The sequence below is a fragment of the Hirundo rustica genome, chromosome Z, assembly GCF_015227805.2.
Source record: "Hirundo rustica isolate bHirRus1 chromosome Z, bHirRus1.pri.v3, whole genome shotgun sequence".
Classification (NCBI taxonomy): Eukaryota; Metazoa; Chordata; class Aves; order Passeriformes; family Hirundinidae; genus Hirundo; species Hirundo rustica.
Window position 1 is genome coordinate 44,515,870 of NC_053488.1, and position 11,008 is coordinate 44,526,877.

Sequence of the window (11,008 nt, forward strand, 5' to 3'; positions counted from 1 at the left end):
CTGATAACCTCCCTTCAGATACTGACAGACATTGATGGGGTCCCCTCTCAGTTGTTTCTAAGCTGATCAGGCCCAGCTCCCTCAGCCTTTCCTCGAAAGAGGGATGCTCCAATCGTATCTTCACTGTCCTCTGGTAGACCCGCTCCAGGAGCTCCGTATCTTGGGAGTTCAGAGGAGCCCAGAACTGGACACAGCACTCAAGGTGTGCCTCACCACGGCTGAGTAGAGGAGCAGGATCACCTCCCTCGACCTGCAGGCAATGCTCCTCCTAATGCACCCCAGGATCCCACTGGCCTTCTTGGCTATCCAAACACTGCCAATCCTTGGTACGCCAGGGCTGGCAGGAGGAGCTAGCTGAAGAGGGCCCATAGCAGGCAGGCAGTGCTGCCCACAGGCTCCTTGGTCCACTGAAGCTGTCAGTGGCCCCGAGATCCCTGCCCTCCAAGGGAAGCTGCAGTGGGGATGAGAGTCTGGTCCCTGTCCAGCACCCTGCCAGAGTCTGCAGATCACTGCCCAGGGCAGCACAAAGACCAGGGTGTTCTACTCTTTCTTGTGAACAAAAATATAATTGTTTCAAATGGGTAAATGGACAGCCATTAGTTTCTGTGCAACACCTAGAACAGCCAGTAAATGATGATGTTTGCTGCTGCTTCAAATCAAGTTTCCTTGCTCTTGCAGTTAGAACAGGCAACAGCAGTTCAGAAGCCTTCCTTATCAGGGGTGCTGCCTTTTTTCCCAGTCCATTTTTTCACCACTTCAGAAGAAAAGCTGCAGTTACAGTTCCTTGTTTCTGTGCTTATCAGTAGCATTTCAGGACCTCTCCAGTTTCTAGTTACCCAGCTATACCTAGAAGGGGCCAGCTGCACTTTTCAAGGCCACTTTTGGTTTGCAGGATCAAAGCTGCCAAGCTGGCAGGCTTTTTTTTTCTGCTGGTGTTTTCCAACAGGCTTTTTTTTTTCTGTTCAGTAATTTCTCCTCCCTAGTCTGGTCACTACATTGGCTGCTCACATCAAGTTCCCCACAGCCCTGGCTTGCCTTACACCCTGACCAGCCCAGCCTTGGCCTGGTCACATGACGGCCATGCCTGGTGCATCTGTAAAACTGAATTGCCATTCTCCTGAAAAACAAACAAGCTTATACATCAAAACAAGCTTGTGGCTAATACATCATTCAGCATTAGCTAAAGGCAGCATAAGGATTTTCTGTGTAATCAGCTTTATTGCTCACTAGACCTCTAGCTTCAATACAGAGTCTGTTTAACCATTTAACTGCAATTACATTCTAAGCTAATTGAAATATGGGAACACTAAACTGTTAATAATTTTAATATTTTCATTATTCTTACTTGTAAACGTCTATTGAATACTTTTTTTAAACTATGTTACTCACAAAGAAACTTGATCTGTTAGCAGAAGAGATGTTTATTCATAATATATTTCCAAGAATAATTATTGCAGATGTGAATGAATGAATTAGACCCTTTGAAAACAGGAGGAATAAAATGAATCATATATTTGCTGAATAACCATGGTTAGACAACAATATAATTTAAAGAATTTTTTTCCCTGAAGCACTTTTTTTAATGGTCATAAAAGTCCAATACCACCTGTAGGATATACAGCTGTCAAATTAGCTTAATCCAGAACCATCATCAAAGGAAGAGAATAAAATTTCATTGTTTAATGTGTTTTATCAGAGGTTTTTTTAGGGTATGTCATGATAAACTATTTCAGAGTTGCTACCAGAAATATATGACAATTTCTGCTCTTTTTATAACATGTTCAGGTAATCAGCTGCAGAACCATTTTAGGTTTAAGCCACTTAGCAGTATTTGTTCCCTGCTTCCCTCCAGAATGCTTTCCTGTAACATATTTGTCTAGAGATAATACATGTAAATGTCTATATTAATATCCTCCTAGACAAATCTCCAGGGAAATCGATCTATTTTATTTGCGAAGTTTAGAAAATCATGGAATCTGGAATGGTCTGGGTTGGAAGAGACATTAAAGGTCATCTAGTTCCCATACCCCTTTGACGGGTAGGGGCACGTTTCACTAGACAAGGTTGCTCAGAGTTCCATCCAGCCTGGCCTTGAACACTCTAATGGGAAGGAGCACCCACAAGTTCTCTGGGCAGCCTGTTCCAGTGCCTCACCATGTTCACAGCAAAGAGTATCTTCCTCACATCCAATTTAAGCCTCCAATCTTGCAGTTTAAAGCTATTCCTCCTTGTCCTATCACTACATGCCCTTGTAAAAAGCTTCTCTCCATCTTTCCTGTAGGCTGCCTTCAGGTACTGCAAGGTGGCCATTACGTCATTCTCAACTCTTTTCAAGGGTGAACAATTTCAATTCTCTCAGCCTGTCCTCATAGAAAAGATGCTCTGTCACTCTGATCATCTTGGTGTACCTCCTCTGGACTCGCTCCAACAGTTCCATGTCCTTCCTGTGCTGGGACCCCAGAGCTGGATGCAGGGTTCTAGGTGAGGTCTCACCAGAGCAGACCAGAGGGGCAGAATCCCCTCCCTCCCCTGCTGCCCACGCTGCTTTGGATGCAGCCCATGACACGTTTGGCTTTCTGGGCTGGGAGTGCCCATGGCTGGGTCATGTCCAGCTTCTCACCCACCAACACCCCAAGTCCTTCCTGCAGAGTGTTCTCAATCTCCCAGCCTGTGTTGGATAGTAGGGGTCATCCCGACCGAGGTGCAGAACCTCGTACTTGGTCTTGTTAAACTGCATGAAAATGAAGCTTTGTTGTTACTCTTTAAGGCTTGTGTTGTTTTTATTTTCCCCTGCTTTTTCAATTCTCCTATTGTTACAAATGGGCCAGGAGACCAGCTCCTTTTTAAAGGCCTTTATCAAGGACAGCTCGGGGTGGGGGGGAACTCGAGAGGTTGTGCACACCGCCACTCCCGATAGACAACGCGAAAAAGGAGGTGGTTCAGTTTTGCCACTGGGCAGAACGGGGACTTCTGCCCTCAAAAGAGCTCCAGGGAAGACCATAATGGCTTGAAGTCTAGGGGGTGTACTTCTGGTCAAGAACTACCAGGGTCAGGGTGATGACACAAGGCTGGCTCTAATTAATGATCTGAGGTTCCATACTGTTTTGCCGGGCTAGAGTTGTTATTTCCAGTCCTCAATTATCTGGTGGCTCGTCGTCTCTGGGGGTCTTTTGTGCCAAGTGTATCTTAATTTGCATGTGGATTTGGACTTGGGCACAGAGTCTCTTGGGAGCAGAGATGGTGATGCTCGATGGAAAGGGAGTACGGGCATAGAGTAGAGAGTAGGGAATAGGGGTACAAACGAACAAGTTTTTGCTTATGAACTATTAAACTTAGAACAGTAACTTTTACCAGTAACTAAGAGCTCATATCTTAGGAATTTATTTCTTGCACTATGTCATGACTGGTGACATAGATATATAAAAAAAGGCATTTACAACTAGATGTATAGCTATGTAACTTCGTGTCGCCCTCTGTGAATTATTGCTTGGCCATACTGATTAGTTTGTTTCATGGATACGAAATTACTTACGTGCAGAAGGGCTGGCACATCAATTACCCCTATGCAGGATACTGATTCCAGGAGCACCAAACACCTGCAAACTTTGATGGAAAAGCTAACGGCAGCCCAGCCTGGTGCAGTCTGCAGGAGCTTGTCCCAAGAAACCACACAGATATCTGGGTTGGATTTGATAAGCAATACTTCTGCCAACAGCAACCTCTCCCGGGACTGCACTACCTCTGCAGAATTCGGTGTCACTTCGCAGCGTTGATCCCTACGCGGAGGCTGCAACACTTCCTCCCCCCGGATCCCTCCGCGACTCCCGGGTCGGCGAGGGCCCTCCCGTGCGATGGGCGGGACCATCGGATCAATGACAGGTTACATCGCCAATCAGCTGGGCGGGCACGGCCAGCTGCCAGTGTTGGCCCAATGAGCGCGGGGGGAGCCTGGCGGAGGAGGAAGGCGGGGCTGAGGGCCGGCGGGAGCCGCCGCCATGGCTGACGAGATCAGCAAGGCGCAGGCGGCGCGTCCCGGCGGGGACACCATCTTCGGGAAGATCATCCGCAAGGAGATCCCCGCCAACATCATCTACGAGGACGAGCAGGTGCGGGCTGTGCAGGGGCCGGGGGCGCCGCGGAGGCGCTCGAGAACGCGGTGGGACAGGCGGACGGAGCGCTCCCGCGCCTCCCTGCACTGTCCCTGGAGCTGCATTGGACTCCTTGCCAAGGGTCGAGGGTTCTCACAGCTGGTCTAGGAGGTAGAAACCTTTACCACACGCAGGCAGCCTCCTTGCGGGTTCCGAGCAGAGCACCACGACTGGCTGCTTTTGCAGGTCCCGGTGTTCCTCTCAATAGCCTTACAGAGGTTATGCAGCTCTGCCTTGCTGGGCTTTGGAGTGAACTTCCGAGAGGGATTGCTGGTGCATCACAGCATGTTAGGACCGGAATGAAATAATTAGCTTTAGAAGAAATGCGGCGGTTATTCCCAAAATGTACACTAGCTAATATTTAGTATAAGATGTCCGGCACTTTTTCCCCCCTGCCCTTCAGATTTAATTACAGGAAACCTATTAACAGGGGCTTTTACTTTTTTAAAAAAGAGATTATTCTCAGTGTACAATACAGACTCGGTGTAAGAATGCAGTTTGTCAGATTTATGTGCTTAAAAATCATGCATAGCTTGAAACGGTTTTCTTAATAGATGGCAGAATTGTTGCAGTTGCCATCTGCTCTGAAGAATACTGGAAATGTTCACTGTTTTCTGAAAGTCATGCTTATGTTACTGTTCTGTGTTTATATAAAGGTGTGTTTATGAAGGTGTGTGTTCTTTCTTTCCCCGGCTCAAACCAGGGTGAGTTTTTTCTTCAGCTGCAACGGCTGCAGCAGAGTAAGCTGAGAACTGCTTGATTAGGAATCAGGCCAGTGACTTCACTGAGCATATTACCCACTTTGACAGCCATTTGTGTGGTGTGTTTTCTGGAAGAGTCGTTACCTGCAGTGCCTCACTTGATTTTTACTCCAGAGTGCACAGAAATGTAGAACATCTAGATTTCAGTTGTCTGGTGGGTGATCTTCAATTAATTCTGTTGACTTTATGGAGGTCTTTTCAGAGGTGGCTGGAAGTGTTAAAAGGAGAAGGGTAAGGAAAGCCATTAATCAGTGATTGACCTTCAGAGAAAGGGAAATACTGAAAAGTCCAAAGTCTGTGTGGAATTTTGCCTTATCACTGTTTCTCCAGTTGAATCTAAACTTGCTGAAATGAAATTTGGTTTCCCATGCACTCATGAATTTCTGTGGTGATGCTTTTTCTTTTATGCTACTTCTGCTTTCTGTACCATAGGAAACTATCTACCTCCAATCTTTTGCTCCTTAAATTAGCCATTTGTACAAATGGCATGACTTCATTTTCTCTTGCCTGGTGGCAGTTCCTAATTTGAGATTTACGTGATGCATGCAGTGTGTGATTTGTTGTAATTTTGGTATTTAGTCAAGATTCAGCTAATCACTACCGACAGATGTTCTTGTTTAAAAAGCCTTTCTCTCAATTTCAAAATTGAGCCTTTCTCTCAATTTGAGAATGTCTGAAGCAAAGCCAGCGTTAATGCATTACTTCTGAAATACTTTGTGGTGTTGAGAATGGACATTTAATACGGCCTTGATCACATAACTAAAGGACCTTTGGAATTGCCTTGCTGTCTTTGACCAAGAAAGTATTCAGGCAAACTGGAAGATGATTAGAACCTCCTTGCCATTTGTTTTATGAAACACGGTGTTAATAAAAAAAATAAATAAGCTTAAATGTACTTTTTATAGGTGTGCATGCCAACAGCTCTACTAGTTGTAATGTGTATGTTGCAATAATAAATCTTGAACCTGATTGCATATTGCTTTGCTGTGAAGACTGTAGCTTTTAAACAGTATTTACAGAGCAGTGATTGTTTTCAGCCAGTCTTGATAAGTAGTGTTTTGTGTTTAGAAGTTAACAGTTGTAGAGTAATATATCACTCAAGAAAACTTAACATCTCTGCTTATGTTTGGAGTAGCTGGTAGTCTGCTGATGTATTTAGTGGGGCATATTGATTTACTGAAACTTTTACCTTCCTCTGAAGCAAATTATGTTTTATCTTTTTCCTGTTGCTGCAGTGCCTCGCGTTCCATGATATTTCACCCCAAGCTCCAACACATTTCTTAGTGATCCCTAAGAAGCCAATTGTCCGGTTGTCTGAAGCAGAAGATTCTGATGAATCTGTAAGTATTCTAAAGGTTTTCTGTACACCAAACTGTGCTTCTCATTACTTCTCATTACTGTCCCCCTTTCCCTCTTGACATTTCAAAGGGGCAAAGTAGTTTTCCAGTACTATAATCCTTGTCTTCTAGCTTAAAAAGATAATGGAATTAAGGTTTTCCAGTAAAGTTAGAGAAAGCAAAATGAATTGATATTTGTTGTCTTATAATCCTGATGCCTGTTTTCAGCGTTTGCATGTAATAGTCATTATTCTAATGTGGGCTTGGGGGTTTTTAGCAGGTCAGAGGTGAAGAAAAGGAAAATTAGCTGAGAGTTGCTGAGTATTTAATTTGTAACTGAAACCATCAAGCTCAAAGATTTTGTAAACTTTACATGGTAAGATAAAGTTTCTTTTCCACCAGAATGATACGTGTTGTCTGAAGAAGTAGTGGGGGCTTTAACCATAAGGTAAATTTAGCTTCTGTGACACTTTTTGTAGTCTGTGACAGCCTGGCTTGAAAAAAATCAATAGTTCTGTTTTCCCCCTATGTTACGCATAGCCAGTCGTTACAGGTTTTCTTGAAAAGTGTCAGTTGCAGGCAGAAAAAAATTTGAAGAGAGTGGCTGAATTTCTGAGAATTAACTTACTGGCTTATTGGTTCTCTGCTCTCATTGCTTCCCTTCCTTCCCTTTCCCCTTTCTTGTGTGTTTTGTGTGTATGTGTATATATATATATATATTTTTTTTTTTCCCCCCCCCTTTTTTTTTTTCCTTTCTCCTCCAGCTTCTCGGGCATTTAATGATTGTTGGCAAGAAGTGTGCTGCTAACCTGGGCCTGACCAATGGATTCCGGATGGTTGTGAATGAAGGGCCTGAGGGTGGGCAGTCTGTCTATCACGTACATCTCCACGTTCTGGGTGGTCGCCAGTTGGGCTGGCCTCCTGGCTAGTATTTCTACACCACAGGTGTTAACTGCATGCATACAAGTTACCACCAAATAGATATAATATGTTGTCCATCAATCTAGCCACTGTTAGTGTATTTTTTTATTAATGTGTGTTTACAGAGGGTAATAAATGCTCTGAACAACATTCGCACAATAAAGATTAAGCATGTGGGAGTTGTCTCTGTCTGGTGTACCTTACTGATAGAAACACTTCTGAAGTTAAAATTATGTTTTCTGGAGTTTAAAGCATGAAACATGTTTTGGTCTGCTAACCAGTCTTCTGTAAGGCACTGAGTTGCCGAGGCATTCAAAACCCAAAGGCAACCACTTACCAGACTTTCATGTCTCCTGGGAAGAAATATTCTAAGCTTTTTGAATGTGGTACGTAAATATTTGTAAAGCCAGTGTAGGCTGCTGCTGAAACATTTTTAGAAAGTGAAATTCCAAACATGATGTGCAAGGGCTGTGTCAGTACAGTGCAGTAGGTTGGGAACAGACATTCTAAGGTTTCATTTTTCCAGTGAGAATGGGTAAAATGATAGTCTTAATCTTATAGGAGCTGCTATAGTTCCATAGCACAAGTATATATCTTTTAGATTCCAGATTTTAGTGAGCAAAATCTTCTCTTTCATTAATATAGACTCTCTCTGTGTTGCTCCTTACAACACAGTCATCACAGTCAACACAGTTCATACAACACAGTCATCAGATCTCCAAGACAATAAATTTTCTTGAAGTCAGAGTTCATACACATCTGTGTATCTGCCAGTGTAAATGTAGAACAGTGGTTCTTTCTGTTAAAATTAAGTCACAACTTGTTGGAGTCCAGGGCATTCCTTTGGTTGCCCTGGAGGGTCAGGGACCTGGGCAGGGGGGTCTGGGACCCCAGCCCAGAGCCCAGAGCTCAGAGAGACACTGGATTTGATTTCAGTCCATGGGAGAGGCTTCTTGCACTGCAGGAAGCATTGCAGGCCACAAGAGTGTAAAAATAGTAGTTTAGTATATCACAGGGTGAAAAAACAGTGAGTTTGGGATTTTTGGCATTGAAGTGAATGGGGCAAGATGGAGAATTTAGGGCGTTGTCTCTTTCTTCTTCCTTCTTGTTCCCTCACTCCATTTCTGCAGTGACGTTGGCACAAAGTAGTTAGTGAGGATTGGGTCAGAGTAAAGATGACCTTTTTAGTAATAGTGATAGACATTGGTAATAAATAGTAAATAAAGAATACGTAGCAATTAGTATAAAATATAAGGACAGCCCAGAGACGGGGGGAGTCACCAGATGTCCGAGCCGTGGCAAACATCTTTTGGACACTGAGAAAATTGTAAGATAAGAACTAATAAACGAAGCATGTAACCTTGAAGACTCCGTCTTTTCCTGCGTTTGGCACAGAGCTTTGCAGAGGGCCAGAACTCTAAAACCACCTGAATGCCGGGGAATTTAAGCTCCTAAAAAGGAGCCCCCGACAACAACTAACTAGTTTTTATGATGAAAGATACCTAAAAGCTTCAGATGCCTTGATAAAAGCTCGTTACTTGTGAACATTGGAAGTGTTAAAGAAATGTGGGAGTATGTGTAAAGAGTGTACAGGTAAAAGCAATGAATTGTATTTTCTGTCCAGATAAAACTAGCAAGTTTGATAAACCTATTTGAGTTCACTCAACCAGAAAATACTCTTAGTACTTCAGAATGTTCTGAGCTTTCAGAGTTTTACCCTAAGACATGACTTAAACAGGAAAATCAGCTAGTGTTTCTGAAGGAAGATGGTCTATAGCTGAGTAATAAACAGGAGTTTCTGTAGTGGTGGCATAATGGCTCTTCTCCTGTGTAACTTGTGTAAAAGTGAAAAAGAAAAGCCCGCAACCTCCAGAGGTACAGCATCCCTGAGGAGAAGCTGAATGCATATCACAAGAATGAAGTATCACTAGCAGACAGTGGGGCTGCAGTAAAGGTTTCTGGCTGGGAAACTGGCAATCAGAGCAGATTCAAGGAACTCCCTTAAGGGATAGTGAGATGAACTGTTGGCATCCAAATGTGGGAAAGGGCATGTGATGCGTGTGTACTGCTTTGACTTCCCTAATTTCTGCTTTATGTGTGTCCTTTTTACCAACACTGGCATATGTGATTTGAAGCATGGCTGGTGAAGTTTTCTCTGCTGAACCCTGTATGAAAGTAACCCAGTAAAACTTCTGTTGCTTTACTTGGAATCTTGGAGATGTATTTGCAGATATATGTGCTTTGGGAAGGTAAGAAGATTTTCAAGTGCGGGCGGAGCCATGAGTCTTGCAAAGGTAGCCACGAGGGCAGCTTGCTAACCAATTTAATTGTGCTTAGGTTTCAGATGAATACCTTTTGGATTGATGCTCAAATGATGGGTAGTTCTGAGACCTGTCAGACAGTGGTACCCTCAATATGGGAAAAACAAAATTGAAGGAAATTTTTTCCCTAATTTGTGTATGTAGGAAGTGGGAAAACAGGGCATTAGTTGACCTCTTCTACCTCTTAAAACCCCTTGCCAGTTTGTTGCTAAAAGGCGTACCATTCTCCTTGTCACCAGTTTTCTTCTGCTTCCATTGCGTTTGCTTCTGTGGCGAGGTGATGATTCCATTATAGCTGCTCTGTCCTGTGATCTAAGGGCACTGAACAAGGTGAGATGTGTTAACTGCATCACAGGGAGACAGCAAACTTCATCTTAGTAAAAACTGGGGCAGTGGACATAAGCAAGTAGAGTTACACTACATATCCTTTTTTCTATGTAAGTTATAGATCTGAAACACCCAGTGGAAGATCTTCTTTGAAGCAGTCAAATGTTACATGGAAAAACAACTGTGAGCAATCCAAGGATTTCACCTTTATAGAATCTTCATGGGCGAAGGTCGCAACTCAGACTGAAGTACAGGCTAATGTATAATCTGTATCTGTAGTTTTTCCCCAAGAGACTAGACGACTGCCGACGGCAAAAGTAAAAGAGTGTGCTCTCTTTCACCGGGTGGGATATTACAGCTTTTATTCTCGAGTCCTGCCCTGCTTGGCTGGAGCTGTCCCGGTGGCTCACCGGTGCCAGAGAGAGCTCGCCACTCCCCTTTCGGGGCCTTTTTCCCCAGGGGGCAGGGTCCAGAGGCTGGGAAAAGACATCACCCAATAACAGAGAAGTGGGAGGGGAACAGGGTTGGGTTGCATTTCAGTGTGGGGGATGGGCAGTGATGGGCAAGGACAGATCATAGGACAGATACATAGAAAAAACCTTACAATTTGATGAAATATAAACCCAATTAATGCATTACAACATGTATCCACTTAATGGAATAATTGAGCTGGGCAACATCAATCATTAAACTCCCTGAGGTATCAGGAAGTTGTACCAGTTTATTGGAGATAGGAATGGAGCCGAGTATGTTTGGAAGCAATGGGGAGTTTTAATGTAGCTTGTCATTTCAGGAAGACTGCATTATTACTGTAAGCTGGAGTGGTCTCTGGTGGAATTTGTGACTAATCTTCCAGACAATACCACTGTTATATCTCTTAATCAGAGACAACTTGACTGTTTGAGAGAGAGAGCTACATTGTATGTGTGAAATTTATGGCAGTTTTTAAAATGTCAGCTACTGAGTTTGAAGTAGTACTTCGTTGTTGCAGTGTCTTTGCACACACCAGAAAGGTGCTGATTGCAGGCTAGCTCAGCCTTTACACTGCAGCTAACACATGTGAGGTCAGGGCTGCGAGCAGGGCAGGCAACCTCCTCCCTGAGGGGCCTTGGCTCCCCCACACTGGCGATAGGACTTGATGTCTTCACGACGCTGGCAGCAAAGAGCTGACTCTTGGACAGGGTTGAACAGGA

At 43.8% G+C, this 11,008-nt stretch overlaps 1 protein-coding gene across 1 annotated transcript; it reads left to right on the forward strand.

Moving 5' to 3' along the window:
* The first annotated feature begins 3,952 nt into the window (after positions 1 to 3,952).
* HINT1 (histidine triad nucleotide binding protein 1) lies at positions 3,953 to 7,346 on the forward strand. The gene is made up of 3 exons (XM_040090595.2): positions 3,953 to 4,106; positions 6,145 to 6,249; positions 7,011 to 7,346. Exons 1-3 carry the CDS (start codon positions 3,996 to 3,998, stop codon positions 7,173 to 7,175), a joined length of 381 nt encoding a protein of 126 aa, XP_039946529.1. The 5' UTR covers positions 3,953 to 3,995; the 3' UTR covers positions 7,176 to 7,346.
* Positions 7,347 to 11,008: the final 3,662 nt, after the last annotated feature.